The sequence below is a fragment of the Vidua macroura genome, chromosome 1 (genome assembly GCF_024509145.1).
Source record: "Vidua macroura isolate BioBank_ID:100142 chromosome 1, ASM2450914v1, whole genome shotgun sequence".
NCBI classification, from domain to species: domain Eukaryota; kingdom Metazoa; phylum Chordata; class Aves; order Passeriformes; family Viduidae; genus Vidua; species Vidua macroura.
In genome coordinates this window covers 96,128,248-96,154,917 of record NC_071571.1, presented here as the reverse complement: position 1 = coordinate 96,154,917, position 26,670 = coordinate 96,128,248, and the positions used below count along the sequence as shown (strand labels likewise).

The window sequence follows — 26,670 nt, the reverse complement described above, 5'->3', positions numbered from 1 at the left end:
ACTACTAATTGATTACAGTAATTACGCAGTCTTTGGCTAGTTTGTATTGGCAAACTATATATACTCCTCACATAAATGTGAACTTGCAGAATGCACGGAAAAGGTCACTCTCATTTGCATGATAGGCTTCATTAGAATATGCTAAGGACAAGACCTAGTGTTTTATGACTTCAGGTGATGAATAGCTACCATATTACTCTGCTCGCTGAAAGCATGTTTCAGTCACCTTAATTTACATGCTGTTTTTTAACACCAAGAAAAATCTGTGGGCTGGTAGGGAACTAGCAACAGATAACAGTTTCATTTTATTATGGTTGCATTGCAGATTGTGTTTCATTTTGCTCTTTGTTCTACAGAGGGAACAGACATTATTTTCAATACTTTATTTTCAGGAGGAATTTTTTCTGTGATGTGTGCATTTCTCTCAGCAATGGCTATTTTGACCCCAAACTACAGTTTTGTTGGCAAGGACAACAAAAAAAATTTACCCCATAAATACAGATATTTTTACAGTAAGTTTTTCCTTTGAACATGGGGACTGAGGTAGGAAAGCAATTCACTAAATCTTTAAAACTGGACATTCCTTGTTTCACTGCTTTTTCCAGCAAGAATGGGAAATGCAGTGTTTTACTTCCAGACTGACTTTGGTGTCCACATGCAATGAAAGAAAAATAATTCTAAAGTCTGAGACAAGAAATGTTTTTGTAAAAAAATATATATAAAGTAAGAATTCAGAATGATGGGAATCTTGTATTAGATAGTAATTCTTTCATTCTAACTGCAGTTCTCCTTACAAATCCTATTGTACAACAGGCAGTACTATTTCTCCTGATATCGTTATTTGTATGTTGTAACATGCTGGAATATGGGCCTGATGTTCCTAGATATGTAGCTTTTGTAAAAATTTCTTGGATCACAAAAGGTACTTCTTTGAATAAAACTGGGTAGAAAAAAAAAAAAAGTGGACAGTTTTATTATAAATTGCAGTTTTGTAATAAAATTTTACAATGAGCTTGCACAAGCTTTTTAAAATATCATTGCTGCCACTGAACAGGTCTGTAATTTATTTATTCAGGAATGTTAGAGGCATTTTTGATTTATTTGTTTTTAGAGAAGTTTTGTTAAGCAAGATAATGAGCAGAGCTGGTGTTAATCATTTACTATGCAACTCTGAAAAATGAAAATTTTGCATATCTTTAGCACTGTTGGGGAAAATAAATTCACTCATAATGCTAATGGTCTATTGGTATAATTTTTTAAAAATGTTATCTGTTACTCTGGAGAAATCCAATAGATTCATATGTTATGCTAAAAGCTAAACTAATCAATATATAATTTCGCATCCATATGTACATATGTATTGAGTAATCAGAAGTATTTGTTAACTGTAAAGATGAAAAATGAATTTTAGGGTGGTCACTGCCATAGGTGCCTATGTATTTGTTTATGAATAGCCCTTCAGGTGAACATATTCCTCGTGTATGCACATAATACAAATAATATGAAGTTTACTTTTTAGAACAGGCTTTCAAGAATACTAAATGAGTTTGATCCTGTTCCAGGTGGCCAGGGGTTTGCAAATACAGCACAAGTTGTCATGGCCTTTGCTAAATAATATTTATTTTAAGGATTTACTGTAACAGTCTAACTAGTATAGGATTTAGTGTAACTAATTTAGAGAATTTAAAGATTAGATGCCCTTTAACTTGTGTCTGTTTATACAGCTCAGAATTGCGATGTGTTCTGTCTGGCATGCCGTCCTCTGATTTTTAGGATTAGTGTCTTCCATTATTCAGTTTCCTGCTGAGCAACTACAGATGGATAAAACTGACTTTGGGTACCAAATCACCTGATTATCCGTCTCTTTCTCTTTTCTCTCTCTCTTTTTTTTTTTTTTTTTTTTTTTTTTTCCTCAAGAGGTTCTCAGGAACAAACATGCATTACTTCCCAGGGAACTAATGGAGTAATGGAGTTAGTGATTTTGGCTTTTGGACCTTGTGAAACTGTTAGCTTTATAAGGTGCTGGCAAGGCTGCTTTGGGACTTTGTTGTTTCAGAAGAGGACTGTATATTTTTTTACCTGTTCAGCATTCGCCACAGAAGTTAAGGATGGGGAAACAGCCATTTGTCAGGAACTTCACTAATAAATACATTTAATAGTCTATTAAAAACAAATGAAGGAAAGTGTGATCTGGGAAAGACAGGTAAATTTTAGTATGTTTTTTTCCAGTTATGGCCTCTATTCTTCAGCAATGTTGTAAAGGATAGGAGCCTTTCTCTGCACTGTCAATAACCCAAGACATTTCTGAATGATGCATGAGCTCTGACATATGCCTGTCAAGGAGAGATGAACCTCCAATTTAAGCACAAGTAGTTTGACTTACTTATTTGCTGGTGGATCATATCCTGTTGGAACAAGCAATTGAAATTTGGGCAGGGTGGATCATGCCCTTTTAGACCTTCTTCTAAAAGAACATGCATAGCTCAGCCAAGATTTTCTGATACCTCGTATGGTGAAAAAGAAAGGAGAGGAAAATGGTACCCTATCACTAAACACTTTTAGCATCCTTAGCAGAAAGAAGCTTAGTAACTTCTGAAGTATTCTGCCACTGTGTGTGTGAGCCTCCATCACTGAGGCTGATAATGAATTTGACTGTTTCTTTACTATGGGCTAAATTCCAGGCTGTGTTGTTACTCTGTAATGCACTCCATTGCTTGTCCTTGTTGTTATGCTCTTTTATGCCAGAAAAAGAATGCAGTTTGACAGCTATCACTACAAGTGCCTGTGGACATCATATACAAGCCAAATGCTAGATGGTGATGAATATGTTATGATTAGACCTTGTTATCTAGATCATATGTACTGTAGTGAAACCTACACTTGTTTGCTCTCTTCTTGGAAGGAAGTAGGCTTGCATTTATTTAAAGATACATTGGAAACAAAAAAAAAAATTAAATAATTTAAAAATTAATATTTTCAGTTTAATTTGTCTTGTTGCTGGAGTGAAAAACAATTTCTGAATGCTTTATGATACGATTTTTAGTGATTCATCTACAAAAAGGTAAGAAGAAATGTTATGTTTGTGCTTACCAAAGTGATAAGAAAAAAGCAGAATCCTTTGGCAACTGCAAACGTAAAAGCTACAGATGTACATAGCAAAACATAAGAAGAATGCTCAAAAAGGGAATTCCATTTTAACCTGAAAAATACCCGAAAGAATTTGCTTGTTCACTTCTGTCAATGACTGCCTGCTAGCCCTTCTTTCCCTTTGTCGTGGAGTGTATGAAAAACAAGGTCAAAGATGTGTAGGTTATGTTGGTCCCTTCTCTGTTCATGGTTATGTCCCAGAGGAGGGAAGAGTGAGGTCCTGATGTGTGCCATTTCTAAACATCTCCAGCTGGGGGATCCGTGGAAAACTTGATAGCATTGAGGGAAAACCAGTTCTTTTCGGGTGGAGTTCTTGAGCAGTAGGGTTGGCCCTCCTGCAGGCAGGTTTCTCCTCAGCGCAGTTACTGGGGACGTGGAATATCCAGTTTGCTGAATCTTCAGTGTGTCATGGTGTACTGGTGTACCAGCCTCACCCTTAGGCACAGCAATTGTAGCATGTTCTGACCAATCCAGGGGTTAACTTGTGTTGTAGCTAGCATGGTGTTCTTCTTTTCCAGACTGGTGAGATTTATTAGGAAAATAGTAGGCTTGGCTATGAATCCTTGTGTAATGATGGTTGTCACTCAAACAACTTCATTTATGTCATGTGATGAAAGAGACTGTGAGTTTGAAGGCTTTTAGGATCCTTTCCAACTCAGCATATTCTGTGATTGTGTGATCAGTGACATTTTTACTAACTCGTACCCATCCTTCCTCCGTAATCCCCGATTAGAGGCAGCAATATTGGGTAATTACTTTGACTGGCCTTAAAATAAGTAAGTAAACATACTCACAATGTTACAACATTACTCATTTTCATCAAGCTGTTTCAACACATCTTGAAAAGTAGGATGTGTTTTAGTCTAAGCGATGGTAAATTCTGAATGAGTTGTCAGTACTGTTAAGATATGTGAAATTATCTAATAGGTATTCAAGAAGGTAACTTCAATGCCAGGTAATATCTGTATTCTGAAATGTTGTGAAAGGGTTTTTCATACTTCTGTTTGAACTTGGGACTGCTCAGTTTTGATTTGTAAATTGTGCATATCTTTTTTTGCATTGGTTTTAATTTTGAATAACTGTAACACAACTGTTGAAGGATCCATATTTAGAATGATTTCTTGATTTTTGTGATTGAATTATGATAAAGGCTAACAGTTGGTAGGTCTGCACACCATCTTTCCCACTTCCTTTCCTGAAAAAATTAAAAAAAAATAGAAAATAATAGAAATCTGGTTATGTCTTCAGGCTTTTTACCTTGTAGCCCTAGTCAGAGTGCTTGAGATATATTTTGTACTCACATTTCCAAGTGGATTTCCTAAATGGATGTACAGGAGTCTAAAGCACAAATTAAGGAGATAACAGGATGCTCTCAGCACCCCATTGAATCCAGTCTGCACTGAGAAGAGAGAATTTCCTTCTGATGACATATAAAAATGGGATTTTTAGGAGAGTGTTTGGCCAGGGATATTGTAATTGAAGCTAATTTCTTCCACACCTGTTGTCCTTTAACGTCTCCTAGTTGCAGTTGCAGTATTGGATTCTTCCACTCTTCTAGCCTTGAGTAAGCAGACAGGGTCAGGTAATGAATACAAAGACTACTTTAAATCTAGTTATACAAAATCTCTCCTTGTGAACCTAAATATGTTGACATTATCAGCAGACACATGTCCATTTTGTATTGCAGGAATGTGCAGGTTCAAAGAGGCAGAAAAGTGTGATAAGAAAACCTGGCATGAACAACCAAATTCCACTGATGCATGAACACAAACATACCAGCTCACAGATACACAAACATTCTGAGGCTAAAATAAAATAGTTTCTTGGCAGTTCTTATTCACACTTAATTGGCTAATTGCCCAGCCTGACACTGGCCCTGGCAGTATTACAGAGGTAATATTTTTTTAAAGGGTGAGCAGTTCCTCAGCAATGTCTCCGATGTCCTTCATACAGGTATCTTTTTCTTTAGCAGCAGGCCTAGAAGTTTTGCCATTTTTTAGGATTGACATTTATTTCTATTCAATGCTAGGAAAATATCTACATTGAAATCTTCTTTGTGTGTTTGGAGTAAGTAGAGAAGACAGAATATGTACGTTAAGCCTAATAATTTTACATGCCTATTCCTGGTTTTGCAGGATCCATTAGATGAGAAAAGAGGTCTGGGGACTTTGCAACATGTGCATCCTTATTGTGGAGATTTAAATAGAAAGTGCAAGGTGTTTCCCTTTTCATCATCAATGTTGGAAAGCAGTAGCATGGCCAGCTGGTGATGGGTTAAGGGATCAGTTTGTAGAAAGTTATTGTTCAGGGGGCTGAATAGCTCAGAGGATTAGTAATTGGATACAAATCCCATCACGTCCATACTGTCTGTTCACATGCAGCTCATCTTTATACTGACCGCACCTGGTTATTGTCTCATAAGTTTTTATAACTTCTCTTTTAAAAAGTTTGGCTCCTTTCTATTCCAATGAAAGTCACCATCAGAAATGACACTTAGGTTTGTTGTCACATTGAAAAAAAATCACAATTGAAAGGGCATGGAAAATGAACTTTAAATAACAGCGACTAAAATTAAAATTGGTGGAAAATGGAGGGATATTAAGAATTACAGACCAATGAACTGTAAGTGCTGGGTAAATTGAACTTATATTTTAGAGTACAAGTCTAAAACATTGTCATAATGCCAAGGCAAATCAGTGTTGCAAAGGAAAAGTATTTCCAAATATTTATATGTGTATGCAGGCTACCTGCTTGTAAGACAAGAAGCAAATATAGGTAGTCTGGATAGCTATGCATCCTTTAACAAATTCCTTTATAACAGGACAATAAATACCTAGCTACTTGTTGTTTTGGAGCATTTTCTCTATGAATTAGTGACTGATAAAAAGAAGCTTGAAACTTTTAGAATTATTAAGTGTGCTATATCACAAAGCATGCAATAGACATACCACTGCTGACATACTTCTGGTTAAAAAAAAAAAAAAAAAAAGGAAAAAGGAATAAAACTCTCATCAATTGTTATTTAATTACTGGCACCATTTAGGAGATTGTCTGTTGAAACCTTAATTGTTCCACTAAGGCAGTTTGTCCATTTCATAATATCTACCCTGCACTGGTAAAGCTGCATTTTTGATGTTTTATTTTTAAGGGTAAGAAATGAGTCCTACAAATTGTGCACTTGACAAATATATGATCTAGTCAAAAGAAAGGAATTCCTTTTTCTTCTAAAAGCAATTTTCTCTTCTGTTGTTGGGTTCTCTGAAGGACGTGATCTGTCTGTCACTGTATTTCACAAGAAGTTCTCTTGAATTTGTGCAGAAGACAAGTGCTTTCAGAAACTGTAGTGGGAGAGAAATTTGCATTGTTGATATTTGGGATTGATCATATGTTTTAGGCCCTCATTATGCAAGGTTCTGTGTGTTCTTGTGGTCTCTAATACTTCAGGACTGTCTGGGTGGTGTTCAGCTTTTAGCAGAATAGAAATCTTTGTTGCATCATTTTCTTCTATCTCTTCAACTGCAGTTTAGGTGAAGCTTAAGAAGCACTCATGAAGAAGGGCATGTGTAAATTCTCTGAAATGCAGCAGACATAACCTGTGCTCAGCAACACATTTTCAGGTTTCCATTTCTTGTAGGGGTCTTATGTGAAGCACAGTGTCTCTGCAGCACTGTCCCTTGTCAAGAGGAGCTCAATTGCACTGTAACATATTAGAGATTTTCAACTCTTGCTAGGTCCATGGTCTCAAAAATATTATTTCAAAAACTCTTTGATAAATTTTAAAACATTTCAATAGAAGAAATAAAACTCCAGTTTCTTTTTGGAGGATCCTGAGAGCTGCTAGCTGCTGGAAATCATAATGTCTGTACAAAAAAAGACAGTTGATTTTTATTTTTAGGTGGAATTTTTAAGTGAAATTAAATGAAGTTTAATGGCTTATAACATTGCATGAATTTGTCAAAACTGATCAGCTGGATTGCTACACAATGAATACTGAAAATGTTCTGGTTTTTAGGCTTATAATAGCCTACAGCCATTCAAAAGTCAAAATGTTATTTGATGATTTCAGAATGTTAATGAAATTATTATTAATAGCACATATATTAATCTTAATGATATATGTAAATATGGGCAAATGTAAAGCTCTGTTGACACCAAAATAATTATTCTGCTGCTGAAAGTAAACCTGGGGTTAAATTTCAGTGATCAAGCATAAAATAGTTTGCTCTAAGTACGCCAATTAAAGAATTTCTGATGAAGTTTAAAATTGTATACAGGCTCAGGTGATTCGGAATGTTTGTTAGTACAAAAAAAATTGAAAAGCAAAGGATGATTCTATTTGCTTTTAAATTAGCAGAAAATAGTAATGAACTGTTCAGATTAAGAAAAAAGAAGTAAAAGGCTTTGCTTTGTTATTATCTGGATATCAGAAAATATCATACCTAATAGATGTTTAAGTGTGGGGTTTTTTTAGGTGAGAGGGAAGTAACATGTATCATTCTTCACTGTGAATTCATTTGCTTAATAATTTGATTTGACTGACTTAACTTTTGTTTCTGTGCTTTTTGCACTTAAGTTAAAATGGTCCCTTTGCAACATACATGTAATTATTTTTCCCCTATTTGGTGGTGTTAATCAAGCAGTACTATGGTTTTCATGCTTGCTTGCTTTTTTTTTTTTTTTTTTTTTTTTTTTGGAAGGCAACAGGGTTATATTCAAGGAATGTCGAGATTTCTTGTCTGTAGTTATATGCAATAAACAGCATGATAAGTTTTATCTTGTAATAGCTATTTTTGAAAAGCTAAATGTTTGTAGCAGGATATGATCTCTCTATATTGCAATGCGAAAAGAAAGGGAGTGAACTTGGTCGTAAAGGAGAATTTCGTGGCATTTTACCTGTTGAGGGCCCTGTAGAGCCAGAAGTATAGTGACTTGCCTAAGTGACAGGCAGTAGCAGCCATGGTGTCACTGTGTATTATCACCTCATGCTAGCTGGAAGCGCTCCCTGAAGCCGATCTAGGTTGTATAGTCCTAGATGAGGTCTTCATGGGTGCTGACCATAAAAAGTTCATCAAAGTAATGAGGCGAGGCGAGAGCTTGGCGCTCATGGGCAGAGCTCAGCACCAAGGAGTGTGAACCGGCTCCAGCTGTGACAATAAAACAGCAGGTGGCTGCTGTCATTAGGGGTGGCAGATGAGGCAGGGGACTAACATTCAGCCCACAAAACTCTCATTTGTTAGCCATCGCCACTGTACCATGCAAAATAGCTTCCATCTCAGTCAATTTTACTTTGCAAAATATTACGCAGTTGCCATAAGAAAATTAGAGCCTTGGGTTTACAGGTTCCTTGGATCTTATAATCAGAAAGCTCTGTGCTCTCAGGTTATGTGGAAAATTGGACTTCTTTCTCCCTTGAACAGTTTGAGGGTCTTTACAGTAATTTTATAATAGGTTGTTTCCACCCCAGCATGTGTTTATCAGTTAATATTTTGGACTATTTTGTTTGTTACTCCTTTATAAAATCAATTCCATCCATCCATTCAGCTATGTGTTGTACATAACATTGTCTGCTATTCAATACTATAAAAGTTGCACAGTGATCAGACTATTTCTGTCTCTATGTCTATCCAGGTACAGATATTGCATGTAATAAATAATGGGGTTTTTTTGAGAGTAGTTCTTCTAATCTGAGAAATTGTAAAGAAATGGAACAACAGCCTTTTAGTTTGATGGGGTTTTTTTTTGTTTGCTTATTTCTGTTAATATAGAATGCGAAAGCATTTTGTATGTATTTAATCTTTGCAGAATGTTTTTAAACTACCTAAAATTTGAGGCCTTTCTCAGCTGAAAACTGTCCTGGTGCAGCTCATCCCTGCAGCAAGGCCCATGGGTGTCAGGGGTTAAAGAGTGGAGAATGTGTTGGCTCCAGTGTGAGAGCTGTTTTACTTGCATCTTGCTACAAAGCTAAGCAGAGAATTGCATGTTGGTGGTTACATGCTCTGTTCTATAGCTGTAAGTGACCTCCAGGAACTATGGAGAATTCAGGTGGTCATTTGGACATGTCAGTTGTGAATATGTTAAATTCTAGTGCTCTAACATGAACCCATTCATGGAAATCAATATGTGATGCAATACTGAATAAAATGGAGTACCACAGCATGCACTGGCACCTGTGTCACCTGTGCTGTCCAGTTCCCCTCCTACTGAAAATGGACCTGTGGAATCCCATAATTTTGTGCTGGCACTTGAGATGAGGCTTTATGGGGCTGTGGTTGCAATGTCATCATGGATTAAGAAGGAAAACCCCTTTAATTGAAACTTAATTTCCAGAAGATACTAAAAAAATAATATATTTTTTTAGACGTAGTTTATGTTTCTTTATAGGACCAGTCTGTCACTTTGTATATAAAACTGAAGTTCTGTAATTTTTCCTGTTAGCAATAAACATTCTTTTTATTGCATCTTTTTGGGTAGTTTGTAAATTCTTCTTCTCTTTTAGGTAGCATACCATAAGCTTTTGTATGAAAGTACACTGATTTCTCCTTCACTTCTTTGTTCCTAGGTACACTCAGCATGTGTATATAGGTTTTTCCATGCCCTTGAGATCAAAGATTTTTTTTCTCAATTCCATTGGGCACCTATGTAGTTCCTATATCTCTCATGTTTGATTTGTGGCCAGAAATGGTCAGAATTAATCTCAGATGCTGGCTGGAATTGGAGTAATCTTTGCCAGAGAACATCTTCTGCTGTGTCACAGATATCATCTTTATGACTGTACTGATTTGTCTGATCTATATTCCTGTGGTTTTTCCAGACTGATGACAGTCTTCATACCAAGAGCATGCAAATCCTTATGAGACTGCACGAATGTGTGCTGATTTTGTGTGTGTGCGTGTGTGTGTGTGTGTGTGTAAAACATCCATCTAAATTCAGTGGGATTTTTTTTTCCTGTCTTTATTGTTTCAATAACAGTTATATCTTAGATGAGTATTCTTAATACCTTCAGTCCTGGCTTAGGATTTCGGAAGTGACTCCTGCTGGCCATCAGAGGAGAACCTGAGAAACACCAAACTGTGACTGGCAGCTTCAGTAATTTCCCTGCGAAGTATGTGACTGAAGTGGTGAGAGGTGTTAGCATTTTTTTATGGGATAAGTGGAGTAACACCGCTGTTACATCTGGAATTCTTACTTGGATAGACTTCTGTTCTGCATCCTCTATGATCAGTGCCATAATTTGAGAGAGTTTTGTAGGTCTGGTAATACTTGGATAGTGCATAACTGTCTGGTCTGCATATCATGATTTGCTCTGAGAGACACTTTCTTCAGTCAGCCTTCTTCTTCAGTGGTAGGAGGAAGTTGTTGCAACACTCCACTTTTGGGAAGAGCTGGCCATGGCTGTAATGGGAATATCTGGAGAGACTGAGATGCCAGTTGAACATGAAAGCTCTGAGCTTTTATTTATGCTCAGGTTATAACAAAGATGTCTTCCAAAAAAGAAAACTCAAACATTAATCAGACGAGCTTGTCAAGTGTTAGGTTGGCCTGATGACACAGTGTTAGGTGGTTCTTAGTCCCTGAGGTAGCAATGGCCAGGCCCAAGAGCCCTTGGACAAGAAAAGACGGAACCATCCTTGTGCTTTAAACATTTTTATGGGGATACAAGTATGAGAAGCATTTTTTGTGGACTGAAACTGATCTGATACACATGATAGCCTTTTGGTTTCTTTGGCTGGAGCCAGTCAGTTCTGATTTGACCAGCCTGTTGTTAAAGGTTCATGCATGTGGATGGTATTACTGATGGCTACAGATTAGGTCTTGCTGTCATAGATTTACTATTTTTATGCAGCTACTTTGGCAAAAAGATATTCTGAAGTATTTTGCTTTCTACCTGCAGTCAAACAGTCTTGTGGAATGCCTGGATGTAAGACAAAAAGGATGTGTTTTACAGCTGAACTTAAGTCTTAGGAATAAACAAATCAACCAGCACTTGCTTTTCTATGTCAGGCAAAGACCTAGGGCAACATTCTCACTACTCTCACAGATCAAGCAGACTGCAGAGTCTTTGCTCCAGCCACCATCTATCACCAGCAGCATTTCAAATTGTGGGGAAATTGTCAATAAAAATTGTGTGTGTCTTCTGATTGTGTATGACTTCTGAGCAGTTCAGTCATCAGATAGCGACCAATTTATTCATCTCATTCCTTTCTTGGTACCTCTCAACTTTGCAAAAGACCACAGGCACTGTAGCTGCAGAATTGACTGAGTTATGTATGTGGCACTACTACTGCAGGCCCTATGTGTTTTCTAGTCAACAAATCAACTATCTTTAGATTTGTTTTGATTTCCTTTAAAGACAGGCAACAGTAGTTTCTTTTGATGAGGAGAAATTCATTCTCAAGATAGCTCTTCCTCTAGAAGCTCTGCATAAACCTGGTAATTCAGTCTGCAGTGCGATTTCTGAGCCGTCAGGAAGAAGCAACATCAAAAGTGACTTTTCATTTAGGAATAGTATGATATTAAATATATTTGTTTGGCTCTTATCAATTTGACTTTTAAGTAGAAAGTCACTGGAACATCCTTATTTTGAGATAGCCTTATAGTCTGTTCTTACACTTTCAAAAGGCGCAGACTTCGCTTGTTGGGATCACTAGGAAGCTCTTTACAAAATGTGGAAAGTCCAGTATTTCAAAACTCCTCTCAGGGCAACCTAGAGATGTGGTTCACCTGACTCACCCAACAGATTGAATCTACTTTGGACAATTTCTGCCTTCAAATATTAGCCTGTTTATCCTGACGTTGCTTTCCAGATGCTAAAAGATGATACGTGGAACTGATGCCTACTGCATCAAATTCTTTATCTGAAGTCCTGAGCATGCTAGGAAATGGACTCGGTCATGAGCAGGAAGACAAGCTAGTACCTGAAGAAAGTGGAAAGAATGGATAAGGGAGGAATCAGAGTTATGAGAATGTTGGATATACAGATAATGAAAAAAGAAAATACGTAAGCTGTGTCTTGGTTGCAAGGTTGCTAAAGCACTATTCTGGATCACAGTGCTTACAGATGTAAACGTTCATTCACGTTTAAAGCATTTCTGCAGCCTCATGTAGCATGGCAAGTGTATTTTCTGGTGACGTCCTGGTTTTGGGTGTTTGTATTAATCTCTCTTAAGTGCAAGGCACTCCCAACACCAAACCTAGGGCTGCATTTCCGACTTTAGGAAAAGAGGTTCTGCATTGTGGTAGACTTGAGAGGTTGTTAGCAATGCTAGAGAAAGCACATTGTAAGCACATTGTGATTCTGTCTTTTTCTTCCTTTTTTTTTTTTTTTTTTTTTTTTTAGTACTTTGTGCAGCTGTTAGATTACCAAACACCTGTTAGAGGTGACAGTTACAGATGCTCAATAACCAATGAAAATTAATAGAACATGTGATTCTTCTTTTAGCTTAGAAGTTATTTGGTAAGATGTGTTTAGAAATCTAATTACATACTGCTGCTGTCTACCATTATCACTTAACATTCATTAACTTCTCTGAATATTGAAACAAACATGTCTTGTAGTGGTACTAATTTTCTCGTATATTTGTTAGGTGATTTTCTGACAGAGGGAACACCTGACTTTTTGCCACTGTTTAGCTATTTTAAGTTTGCTCTTCAGGCAAATAAAAGCAGAGTGTCATTTGTTTACTTACAATTAACACTTGCTATTGTGTCTTCAAATATAAAAGTTCACAGTTCCACTCTTAAGTTTCTACTCACTTTTATGTTAATAATAATTATCACTCGCTGGACATGGCTTAGTCCTGCAGCTGTCATTGAAGGGTATTTTTGTATTTAAAATAAAACACCACTGCACAATACCTTCAAACCAAAAAAGTTCAGAATGGATCCTGAGCTAACTTGCAGGAAATCTTTTTGATTTCAGTTAAAAAATAAGTAACTTAAGGTGAGGCACACAGGTAACTGTGCTTCCTCATGGGGGAGGAAATTATATAAATACTGCTAGTGAATTCCTTTTATTTTTGCCACAGTCCTTGCAATAACAGTCTAAATTTTTGTCCTGGATGGTTTATATTATAACATACATCTTTTATAAGTGGGATGGTGAGAAAACTCAACAACTTCTGATGGCAAGACAAGCTTAAGTGGAACAGTAGAGGATGTTTCCTATTTTATTTGGTTCGCTCTTTCTTTGTACCCAGGTCTCTTCTGCCAGAATATGTAAGAGGAGATAATTGTGCCAGTTGCTACTACTTTATGGCCATGGAGCTAATAATTCTTTGCCATCTTGAGAATAGCAGATTGGTGGCAGAGAGCAACAAGAATATGTTGAGGGATGTCTCTCTCTTCTGGTTGATAGATGCAGGAATATGCAGGAACAACACAGTCGATTGATTGATTGATAGCGTGCAACTCATCCATAATGATCTGTCTGATATAGCAGTAAATTATTCTTGAGATTGATGCAGGTCATTGAACAGCACATTGACAATCCTGTTGTCTGTCATCCTGTTCAAAGCAAGGCAGGAACAGTAGCTGCTGCGATACTCAAGTCTACCTTGGGTGCTAGCTGTGTGCAGGTGCTCTGATAATACAAGTTGTTGTCTTTATTTTTTGGGCAGCTTGGCTTCATTGCTACCTTGTTACAAGTAACAGTAAAAAAGAGGTGAGGTATTTTTAGAAGAAAAGGTTGTAGTTTGCTGATTTCATAGTAACATAGAAACCACTTGAAAATACTGGGTTTTAAATTTCAGTAGCAAAACTTCTCCATGGAAAAGAAGCTAATAAATAATTAAGAAACATACCTGATTTTTGCATGGAAAACCCTCAAAACCCAAACAACACCCTAAAAACCACCCAAAATTGAAGCAGAAAGGCTGATAGTTCTCAGAAATTCAAAAGTTATGTTGGTCTTTAGGTTCCATGAACTACCATGCTATCTTCCCATGGTAATCTGAGTTCTTGTCTTGTTAGTGATGAAGATGTCTTCATTTACCTCTTTTGGTTTCTCTTTTCAAGAGGAAAAATTTGAATTTTCCATTCAACGCCTGAAGATGTGGATGGATGGATATGTTTTGCTTCCCGGTTTAATTACCGGTGTTGGTGCGGGTGGAGCACAGAGCAGCCGTATCCTTCTTTGACACATGGGGTCAGCAGGGAGTAGAAGGCAGCGTGTCACAGCGCTCTCAGCATTGCAGACTGCGTGATGACTTGTCAACCTTTGAGAATGTTATTGATTTTTTTCTTTTTTAAGCTTACAAAGAATAACCATCTCCTCTATTTGGAAGTAATAAGACCAGCTTTATTTGGCTAGTAAATGAGTCTGGAGAAAACCCCATCTTTCCTATGCCGGGTTCTAGGGCTTGACGTCCTGTCATAGAGGGCATGAAGTTTTTCAGATATGTGGATGTTTTCTACATTAGACTTCGCCCTGCCAGATATTTACTTGAACCTGACATCTTGTCACAAAGGGCATGAAGCCTTTCAGACTACTGGATATCTTCCACACCAGACTCTGCCCTGCCAGATACTTTCTTTTAAATTGAGTCCCTTGCGCGCAGTCATGCAAGAGAGTTATCAGAGCCCCAGTCTGGACCCTTCAGAATCAGCAAACATCCTAAAATGATGGACTTGAAGAAATTCTCAGGAATTTAGACTTTTGATGCATGGAAAGAAAAGCTTACTTGTTCATAGAAAACCACTGCTTTCTGGACAGTTCTGCATTTGCCTGTGTGCTCTTGTTCCTGAAGTTAACCTGCTGAATAAATCCTGGTGGAGACATGAGATTTGGGTAGCAACTTTTTATATAATTTGGAGGATTTGAAAACTTGAATTTTTTTAGTTCATTTACACTGTTTAAATACTATTTGACTAAGTGCTGATTTGAATATGAGCAGTTCTACTTTTAGGGGTAGAACATGCACAACTCAAGTGCATGCAAAAATCTGTAATTGTATATACAAGTTTTATTTAACGTTCTGAAATACATGTGTGTCCTGGTATTTCTTGAGAAAATGCACTATTTCTTTCTCCTGCTGGTTGTTACCCTTGTTGGCATGGCTCCATGTGAACCACACATTCAACTACAACTTAGGGTTTCCAGTGTTTTTCAAGACACAGTAAGAACAAGTGTGCTTCATTAATGTGGAAAGAACCATAGATTCCACGTTGTTATTTACTTGCCTGAACATATCCCGGTCCCCCTTCTTGGCATCATCTTTGAAGCTTGCCTTGATTTTCTGGTTTCTTGCCTCACGTGAAGATACAAAGACAGAAATTCAACCATAGATCACAGAAAACAAAACCTGATGTAAACAGAATAATATATTATTTAATTGTATTCTGTGATGATGTGTAGAAGTTTGAGATGCTATTTCTTATTATTCCTTGGTGCTGTCAGATCTCCCATCTGATTCATCCAAAATGGTAAAACATTCTATGCTTTCTATGTGCCTGAAACTTATGCTAAAACAAAGCACTAAATTCTTGGATTTGTTTATGGGTTTGATTTTAGTTTTTTAAAGGCTCTCAAGCAGCTTTTTAAAACATCCTATGTACTTGGGTTATGCACTAGCTTACCTGTATTCTCAGAGTTAAATTTGTGTATAAAGAGATCTTGGACAGTTTAAAGGAGATGTAAAGGATATTGAGAATATGAATAAAGGCTAGATATTCATTGTTATTCTCCTGGACTTTTCTGCTGTCAACGAACATTGTTGTCTGTAAGATAAATTCTCTAAGAGCAATTGCAGAGAGCAATGTATCCACTGAGAAGTGATTTAAAATTGCTCTTCAGCTGCTCGATACCTTGTTTGTAGAGTCCCACAAAAATAAATTCCTGCGCTGGCCCTCCTCAACAGTTGTGTGCAGTTAGAAGATGACTGGTCTGTCACCATGGCTTTGAGTGACTTTCTGGTAGAGGTAACGTGTAGTTCCTTCCTAGGCCAAGGCACTTGGTAAACATGCAGGAAATAACAGGTTTCATGGCTTTATGGCCCAGAATGCTTGTGTTGGTTGTGTGTGTGTGTGTTGTGTATTTGGTTCTGGGTGGGGCTTTTTTTAGGCTTTTCACTAACCCAGTGATGTACTTATTCAAAGGGAAAGAGCTATTATGGATTCAAAACATAATAAAACTTAGAATCTTTTGCCCTCTCAAAGCAAGATACTTCAAAGAGAACAGTTCTCTCCCCACAGAGAAAATAGGAAACAGACAATACATGACAGATTATTCCTATTCCTTGCGTACTGTGATGATAAACATTGTACATGCTGAAAAATTTGTATTACACTGGAATAAAAAGTGGAAGTAAAGATTGTCCAATATGTTTCTTTATTCCCAGAATCAGAAGTCCCTTTGTTTCTTTTGTACTTTAAAATGTGCTTTTATCTGAAGACAAGTCTATAGAGGCTCCTAAATCAGTTACAGACATTCTGAGAGAGTCCAAATACTGCTTGAAGATTGCCATGGAATATGAATGGTCACGTTCCTACAAACCACAACTCTTCTAAAAGGAAACAAGAATATTCTGCGAACTTATTTTGGGAAAGGTGCTTATGTATTTATGATTTAAAGTAATTTTTATTTATAGTTTGTGTGCAAAAAGTTGTCTAAAAGGAAGGAAGATGCTATTCTAAAGCTCTGTGTAATTTTTCAACTTGTCTTTAATTTTTCCTGTAGTTTCAACATAGAGTGTATGACTGAGGATATTGCTGGTTTTGAAGCCAGAGTAGTTGAAAATCACTGGAAAAAGTTAACCCAACACAATGCTACTGCCAGCAAAAGGAATCCTGCCTACTCACCTTGTTCCACTTTAAGAGGAGGCTTCTAGTAGTCTTCCTACCAAATGAAGGGAGCTCCCAGTGACCATGATATGGATGTATAGGCTAGACATTTCTGCCTGTTGAGATCTGACCCGCAAGAGAGCAGCTGGGCTGTGACTTCTTTTCGTCATGTAGGTCGGGGAGGAATTTGTCCAGAGTAGAGTTTGTGAAACTGGTTCCAGGCCTCTAGTATGGCCTGGTTTGCACATACTTGAAACAGTAGAGTTGGTTTGATGACAGATTTTTTCTACTCCCTTTTGATGTGCTTCTGAAACTAGTTAGCTTTTAGCATTTGAATGTTTATACTTCCACTGGAATTAAAAACTAGAAATGAGAAATTTGGTGAGGCCTGAATTGGTGCTTATCAAATGCTGATGGAAAGATTCCTTTTGATTTGAAGATATATCATTGCAATACATTTTGAAAGCATTCATTCAGTGAGTACTTATAGGTGCCAGTCAGACTTCTCTTAAGATTAATTTAAAAGGCCAAGGCTAAGTCATGTCTATTCTAGCAGTAGCTTGGGAATAACAGATTTACCTCAGCAGAGGTTAATAGCATAGATAAGCCCATTATTTTTTGGCTACTAAACCATTAATTGCTTCAAAACCTAGCGTTACTGAATGTATGGAAAACATCTTTGTGTTTCTTTTGTAAAGCCAGCAAACTCTGTTAACACCTCTCTGAAAATCACCTGCAGGATTTAGTAAACAAAACCAAATAGCTTCTACTTGTCTCTCTTTGTGGTTTTGTTTGTTTGTTTTAATGAGTGGTCCTCAAACTTAGCATCCAAGCAAGGTTGTTTAGACTTTGTCTCTTGTTTTAATAATGCCTGTCTCTGTTGGTATTTTTTTTTTCTTGTTCTCAATTTCTTATGAAAATAGCAACTCTGTTTTTATTTTTAAGGTCTGATTCTCTAAGGTGGGGAGCTGACGCTGATCTATGCAGAGTGCTCCAGACTTGCACTGAGGCATTCTTCACTCCTCAAGTCTGAAGCCTTCGGGCCCTACATTAAAAGCTTAAAATGTTAGCAGGTGCTGAAACCTGAACTGAGTCAGGGTTCATTTTATCTGTGCTGTGTAACAGCAGCAAAATGGTTTCTAGAACATAGATGCAACAGAGAGGAGACAGAATGTGAGATTAATTGCTTCATGTTATTACCAAGGTCTTTGGTTCTGCAGAAAGGTATGTCTATCTGTACCCCCTGCAGTTGTGTGGTATATGAAATGGTGAGCCTTTGTTTGGAAGCTTTAACTAAATGGGCTCAGAAACCAAAAAGTGCTTCCCTGCAAATATTGTGTAGCTGACTGGGATCTTTATATTCCATGCAAATAGCAAAATATCCCTTTACAACCCTGATTGCACATTGCCCTTTCACAGTAATTTCAATGAGTTTATTTTTCTTTTAGAGAAGGGTGAAAATGGAAGTTTGTAACAGGAAATACAGGTATTACTAAATGAAAATATATTTGGTACCTTCCACAGCTTTGTGGAAATACTATTTCTGTTGAAAAGCAAAGGCAGTACATTTTGTATGCCTTATGCTTTTATTAGAATACATTTTTTAATTTTGTTACAATTATTTTCCCTATGTACAGTAATTTTGATGACACTTGCATAGTAATGATGGTAATGGTGTAATAGATTATTCACAGTTGTAATGGTTATGATGCCATAGTAATAAGTTGGGTAGGGAAAAGTATTTAGGATACTTTTTAAATGTATTTTTATAAAAAATAAGGAAATTTATATCATTTAAATAAGACAGTATTATATTCTTACACCTTAAGGGATGCGCAAGAGAGAGTCTCTGTAATAATGTGCAAGTGCCCAAAGAAGATCAGACACAGAAAAGCTAAATTAACATAATTGTAAAGTAAAAGTACTGTGTCTTTGCTTTTGTGGCTCTTATACCCCACAGTGCTGGTGTTTTACAGTCCTTCCATTGTCCATTACTGCAAACACGTCCAGATGAATTCAGCGTTTAATGTTAAAAATCTTATAACATGCCAGTTTGATTTGTAGCCCTTCATATCATGGAATGCTAATTAAAATCATATTTTTGCATATGTCATGCCTTTCATGTACATATGCAAATAGAGTCTATTGCCTTTCAGCTATTAGTAATTAACTTTATGAAGGACAGCTGTAATACATAATTAACAAAAATGTTTGCAAGCCCTTTTCACACTGAAAGTTGCAGCAGTAAAATTTTTGCTTATGGAGAAAACCATTTTAGTTTAAAGCTTCAGTCTGATATCTAAATTGTTTGAAACAGCCACATGACATAATTAAATTGATGTTATGGTCTTATCAGCAGAAGAATAGTACTTGATAGGCTTCTATCTGTTTCATTACATATGTCACCAAAATTAAAGTAAATTATCTGTGTTTGGTTTGGTAGAAACATGATGCCAGGTAGTATGTATTTTGTTGCTGCTGCTGGTGCTTTGAAGAATGTCTTTCTAGTTTGAACAGTATTCCTTCTCATAGTGTATTCATGAATATGTGCTTCACGTTTTTCATCCTTTTTTTTTTCACAAGGCTATAAAATAACTAAGGCTATTAATTTGTTTCTGTGTGTATCTCTTTAAATAATTAATACAATGAAGTTTGACCAGGCATAAGCAGTGATTAAAGCATCTTATCTTTCTGTTTTTTCATGTTTCTCATGAAAAACAGTGGAACTACCTGTATGAAGTAAGGTTGCAGGATGGGCCCATAAGGCTTAAATAAATTCAAAGGTGTAACTAAAACTGTATTACTTCATAACATCAGACAATGTTCTTTAGGTAAAATAAACTCTATTATCAATATAATGTGTGAAATGTTCTAATTTGCAAAGGGAAGCAGAAACAGGTTTTCCATTCTTTCACCAATGATGTATGGTTGGGACTTGTAAGAGAAAAGCCAAGGGACTGCAAAATGGGGGGGAGTCTGTTGTTACAGAATGGACTTCCCTATCTAAGTCACATCCTAGCAGAGGAGGGATTTTTTAAGGTCTCCCTTTAATGAAATGTGTTCAAGTGCATGCTCAAAAAAAGAAAAGAAAAAGTTTAATAAAATGATCTTTCTCATTTGCTCTTTGTTTGCAGGGTGGCATTTGTGATGAAGAAGCATTTGAATACTCATTTGCTGGGCAAGCACGGAGTTGGCACCCCCAAAGAAAGGTAAACTGCTTTAAAATTCTTTTTCATTGTATCTTATACAGTATGTGGAGATCTTTTCTAGAATATTTAGCTTGCCCACAATGAAGCCACCTGGATTTTTTACCTCAAATCCAAGAGAGATGCAACATCTTTAAGTGCTCTGATGTTGTGGTACTTATGACATGTCTACAGAAAGAAATACCATGTAAAAGGTGTAGGATTTGCACTTTTTGGGGGTTTTTATTTGACAGGTGGTATTATTTTCCTAAAATTTCCATAGATGTAACTGTGCCTCTCAGTACAAAATCAAATGTTTGTGGTTCTTTGCCTTTTTTTTTCCCTTTTTTGTTCTGTTCTTGCTGGCCTTGATGCTCATAGGTTTATAAAATTGCTTTCTAAGAAACCAAAGCCACAGAGGATTAAAAAAGAAAGTTTCCTCAAGTGCTCTTTATCAGGAAAGGAAGATTTTACGTTTTCAGTATTTTTAAGATGAATTAATTTATTTTTTCAATCTGTACACAGCCACTTCTTCTCCAACTTTGTTTGCAAGCACATTATTTTTTATGTGGTTTGAAATATAACTGTGTTTTAAAACTGAATGGCACTGTGTTTGCAGATAAACAGATTTTGCTTCAGATTTATTTGGCACATTGTGGCTTAGCTATTGCTGTTTCATTGAATCTTTGGGCCAACTAGAAAATTGATGTGTTTTGGATAGCCAAAAGAACACATATTCTCTTTCAGCCTGGGTAGATGGAGGTGTTCATTGCTGGATACTTGATACTGTTTCAAGCATTACTGCCTTGTAACTCATTCTTTGGGAGTAGGTTTTCATAAATAAAGAGTATTTTCTAGTTTTGATATGAACAAGGAAGAAAATAAATGATAGGAGCTGTAGGAGAGCACAGCAAAGCTCTTTCTGAGCCATGTTCATTTCTTGTTAAAGACAATGGAAATTGTGGTCAATTAGATCCATTCCTCACAAGTTTGTTGTGCTTAAATCATGGAGGGACTGAAGAGTAGGGTTTTAAATTAACACCCTATATATGTCTTAGTTTGACTAAGCACTGATTTAGATAGTGCTTTTATTTTTAAGGAGATTTCCTGTACAAAGGGCTTAACCAGAATTTGCCTAACGTGTGATTATTCAAGAGTTTTGAGATACTCTATTTAATCTAAAATACACGGTGATGCATTGAAAAAACAATTACAGTTTCATCAAAGCAGATATCATAATAAAGTTTATGTTGGTTATATCTTGTCATAGCACAACAATTACAAAATGTGTTTTGCTCTGGTGGCTTATTTTATGACTGGAAGCATTCAATACCAATATATTCTTTTACAAGGGGATACTTACTGTACACTCGTCATAAATACAGCATAGATATAACTTGCATCACCCTAGTGAATATGTGCACAATAAGGGATACATACAATAGATTTCCTAATATAGTATCTTAGCCAGAGAAGCATATTTTTAGTGATGATCATCTTGAAATGAATTCCTAAACAAGCAGGATACTATAAACTAAATCAGTTGTTGCTGGCTTTTCTTTGAGTGTTTTGTTCTGAAGGCGACTCAGCTGTGGTCGTTTTCCCCATTTCTTCCCGTATTCCTTCAAGGCTTTCTGGGTGGCTGGCCAGCATGACACAAGGAGGAGGAGGAAGAGGAGGAGGAGGAGGAGGAGGGTGGCAGATTTACAGGCTCTGGCTGCCCAAGCAGAGGAGCCCTGCTGAGGCCTGCAGCCTGAGCCTGCCTGCTGGCATGACTGGGGAGGCTTTGCCTCCAGCATAGGCAGGTGGAATTGGAATGACTTCATGCGCTCTTCTTTTGCAATTTCTTCATCCATCTTTTGAGTATTTCTTTTCCACAATACCTTTTCAGGTGGCACTTCAGCTTAATGTAGAGCAGCATCAAACCAGTAGTGGCAGAGCTACAACAACAGTATAAATTTCTAGAAGCAGTCCCTCGCTGTGGATGGGGGATGTTTAAGCCACGTGAACTACTGCAGTAAATACCAAAACACTGTTGCTTTCTTTTCGACCTTTCTTCTCTTATTATGAGAAAGTTTGATGCCTTTTAATGGCTTTAGGAACTGAAGAAATCCTTCTTCTGCATGTTAAACCATCACTTTGGGTATAAACATATTATAAATTAAGTTACATAGTTTTCTTACCTATGTAAAACATTAATGCCTTGATTATAATTTTGCAAGCTTGCTATTTTTTAATTTCTCTAGCACAATATAATCTGTTTATTCTTTAAGTTTTGAATTTGATTCTGCCCTCTGATACATTGCATATTATAGCAAATACTAATAGAAGCTAGCTAAATAGGCTGTGACAATTAAATTAATAATGCATTTTATTTGCAAGTGTTTAGTCTTCATGGTTTGACTGATATATGCAAAGATGGTAATTTATTAAAAGTAAATTCATGTAATTGTACTACAGAATTTGATGGACCAAAAAAAGTTGTCAGCATGACTATCATCAAAAACAGAAAATTGAAAAGAAGTTCAAAAGGGTGCTTGAAAAAAATGTTTATAACCCATACACCCCGACAAATTGAGGCTCTTTAAACAAACTTCTTAGAATGGAATTGCTGGTGGTAAGCACAGAGATAGTTCTGAAAGGGAGAGAAAAAATGCATTTACAATTTAGTAAGGAGTACTTAACTTGTGCACCTTGCTCCCTCTAGCTTTCCATCACTATTGGGTTTTTTTATGCACAAAAGGCAGGAGTTATGGAGGCTGTGGAGGTGTTTGCATGGGCGGATACAGAAAATGAGTATAATTCATAATGAAATTACTACTAAAACATCTTTTGCTTACGTTGTTTTCTTTTTTTAAAAGACATAATTAATTTAAGGGAAAAGTACTGTGCAGTTGAAAATCACGTAAGTTTTTAAAAAATAAAATTGTAGTAAAATGTCTACACATTTCAGACACAAAACCCCCTACTGCCTAGTCCATTATGATCATTACCATTTAATAGCTAACTCAAAAGTGGAATGTTTTAAAGAAATAATTCCTCTGAGGTATGTTTTCCTATTATTGGAACTGTGATACTGATTTATTATCAACTTGAATGTGTCTCAAAACTGGCATGTTATCTTCTAAGTCCAAGGCCAGTACATATTTGGTACTTCAGTGTCAGTAATCTTCATGGAACCTATAACTATATCTTATTGGCAGGATAAATCTTTGGCTACATCTTTATTGTGTCTAGTAGACATTGTGGTGGAGGACAAGGTGAGTGCATTGGTAATGTTAATGGTGCCAAGTTCTAATTTCTGTTACATCATTACTTTACTTGTAAATTGTGTCAGAACACAGAACACAGATGTTTCACTATTAAGATATACACATACACACACATATCTTGAAGGGCATGAGGCATGAAGAGGGCATGAAGATAAAGCAAGAAAATAAAAATAAATTCACTAAGTCATTCATCAGTGAGAATAAATTCTGCCACCCACTGTTAAGTACAACTCTGGATTTAGAATTTTTTTATATGAAAAATAAACATAAATACTCCATAAAGATTTTTTTAGAGACACCGTTAGTACTGTAAAATTTACATTTTATAGTTTATGATACTTTCTTAACTAGAGTTCTATCTGATATATCTGTTTAAAAAATTATTTTACATAAGAAAAAGACATAGAAAAGCCTTTATAGTTACTTAATTACCTCATCTTCCTTATGAATTTTAAATGATGAGTTGCCTCTGAAATAACTTTACATATGAGTAATCCCATTGAATAAAATAGAATCATTCTTATATGAATGAATAAAGTTACTGGTAGCACAAACAGTCACTGAATTGGAGTATCTATTATAAAACAATTCTTGTAAAGGTCATTAAAGTATATATTCAATTTTGGAAGGTTCTGGTATTTTTCATGTGCTTTAAGAGTGGGATCCTTGTTACAAAGCTAGTAACATATGAAGATCATATGATTATGAAATTATCTTGATTGAAAAAAATGTGCAGTGATTTCAACTTGAGAGCAAGAGCTGTAGATAAATACCTACTACTGTGTAATAGCAACCTAAATATGTTTGAGATGCTTTGTCAAATAATGTTGGAATATAACATACTTCTAAAATTTGTGTATTTTTTATGCTTTGAAGTAAAAAGAGGAAATTCCTAGGTGCCAGTTGTTCCATGTGCTTGCATAAACCCATCTGAATTTTTTAATATTAAATTCTACTAATATGTAGATATCCTGAAATAGACAAGACTGTAGGTATGTCAGTGGAAGGGATTGTTGAGGTCTAAAAGAAAAGTAGCCAGGAAAAATGAACTCAGGGTTGGTGTTTTGTATATTATTTAGAAAACTATCTTGTAATCAGCTGTGTCCTGATATTTCCATTTTGAATGTAAAACTAGAAGTGTAAAAAGTGCATCAGTAGAACCCTCTTTTATTTAACTGAACTGTTAATTCTTCTTTTGAAGCATTTTTGTTTCTTTGAGTAGAGAAATTGTGATAGTAACTATTTGACACGCCTGTTTTGGGCAATGCTACCCCTGCAAAGTAAAAAGATCCAGTTTGATGTTACAGCAAATTTTGGATAAACAAGTAGCAAAGGTCACAGAGTGATGTGCCATAAATCCATATGAAAGGAAGTTGTTCCAGTTATACATCCCAGCTTTCTGCTTCCACTGCATAGTCAACCATGCAGGCCAAGAGGGTAAGGGTTAGTATGTAATCATTTTGTAATAACCTGCTTGTGTACTGAAGGAATGAGTTCTGTACGTGGCTGTCTCACAGAAGGGTTTCCAGTTAGAGGCACTGGCAGTACACATGGATCCACTGGACAAGAGGCTAGCTGTAGTAGGTGTTGTGCAGTCTTGCCTTCTACCTTTGTCATCACCTTTTACTGCTTCTTGCAAATGGGTTCGAGTTTTCAACTGAAACCTGACACTACTAGGTTAACTGGATAGGAATGAAAAGCGTGACTTAATTAATTATTTCCTGCATTTTGCTTTAAAAGGGTCTTGGACAGTTACATAATCATACTTTGGAAAAGTTCTAAGGAAAGAAATGTAGCTTTTTCTTGAAATATTTACTGTTTGGAAGTTTGTGATGAGAGGATGTGTTTGTGTAAAGGACTCAACTTTAGCAGTGTTTTGCCTGAGATGCATGCTCAGCTTTCCATGTTTTGGAGCCTTATCTGACCTTTGCAAGCAGTATTTCTCTTTGGTGTTCAGCTCTTGTCTGGTTCTATACTATGTCAGAGTGTGGAACAGGTTCCATAGGTACAGGCTCCATTATCATTTGCTGCCTGAGTTTTTTCCTCTGTCTGTGGCTGACCAAGGAACATAAGGAAGCCACCTGTGATTTCTCAGATAGTAGAAATGGAAGTAGAAAATGTACTGAAAATTCACAGCTTTCCTCATGGCTTGTTGTCTGTACATACATCATATACATTTGTTTTGCTACAAAGAAATGAAGACTAGGCAGACATTTATACTTTTGAAGATTGCTATCACAAAGAGAAGTGATGACTTCAGCATCTTTTCAGAAAGAAAAATAAGTGAAGGACTGTAAAAGAATGAAGTTATTTTCCTATTTGTTATATTCCATTATTTGTTCTTCTTATCAAATCCTGGCAATTTTAGAGTTTAGTTCAGAAGGAAGGGCAATCTGAAGTTTATTTTAATTGCTAGGTATGTGAGATGTTTTAGAAATTTCTGCAGTCAGCAACAGTCTTCCTGTTGTGAAGGCTTAGCTGCTATGGTTAGAAAATAGAGGGAGTGCCTAATGGGATTCATGCTGCCCACAGTGAGCACCTTTGGCTAATTTTAAGCATCATAACAAGATAAAAATGATGATCTCACATTCATGAACAATCAAGTACTGTCTAGAGCACAGGTTATTAGTTCCATTAGCAGGCGTATGCTAACATTGTCGGTGAATACGTGGAAGACAGTGTGGGTAGCTGCTGAAAGTGCCAGTTTTATTTCACAATGGCTTGTTTCAAAGGAAAACACAGTTCCTTGTTGCATGCCACCAGCCAAAAAGTTGTAAGCTGCAAAGTGATCCCTCCTCTGATGCAGTCAGCTGAAAGTAAGTTGTTCCATTTGAGTGTCCCAGCTTGCTGCTTCCACTGTGTAAGGCAAGTGTGTAGGCCAAGAGGGTAAGGACTAGGATGGCAATATATCTCCAGATCCCTTTTTACCTGCATGGGACTGGTAGCAAGGGACCTCTCCAGACAATTCTGCAGTCTATGTTACACTGCTTTGAGAGTTGTATGTTGTGACATTTATAGATGTGAAATGTTCCATGTCTGGGATGATACCATGACTTTTAACGTTGATCAGTCTATATAATACAACATAAATATTTATTGAGAATACTGTAAAGGAAATGAAAACATAATCTCTTGACCATGCTGCAATAAAATATTTTCCATACATTCTGAAGGATCAAGAGGAGTATTTTGTAAACTTTGGAAGTGAAAACAGAAGTTCTGTGGCAAATGCTGTATATGACTGATGGTAGAAGCTTACTTTCTACTTTTCAGCCACACACTTCATAATT

The 26,670-nt window shown here is 36.5% G+C and overlaps 1 protein-coding gene across 1 annotated transcript in view; it reads left to right on the top strand.

The window, feature by feature from the left end:
- The window catches only part of ZNF407 (zinc finger protein 407), a 335,893-nt gene that overhangs the window by 111,916 nt on the left and 197,307 nt on the right, over positions 1–26,670 (top strand). Inside the window, exon 4 of the mRNA XM_053970151.1 lies at positions 20,058–20,132. Within this exon, the coding sequence (XP_053826126.1) occupies positions 20,058–20,132 (75 nt within the window). The remainder of the gene's footprint in view (positions 1–20,057; positions 20,133–26,670) is intronic.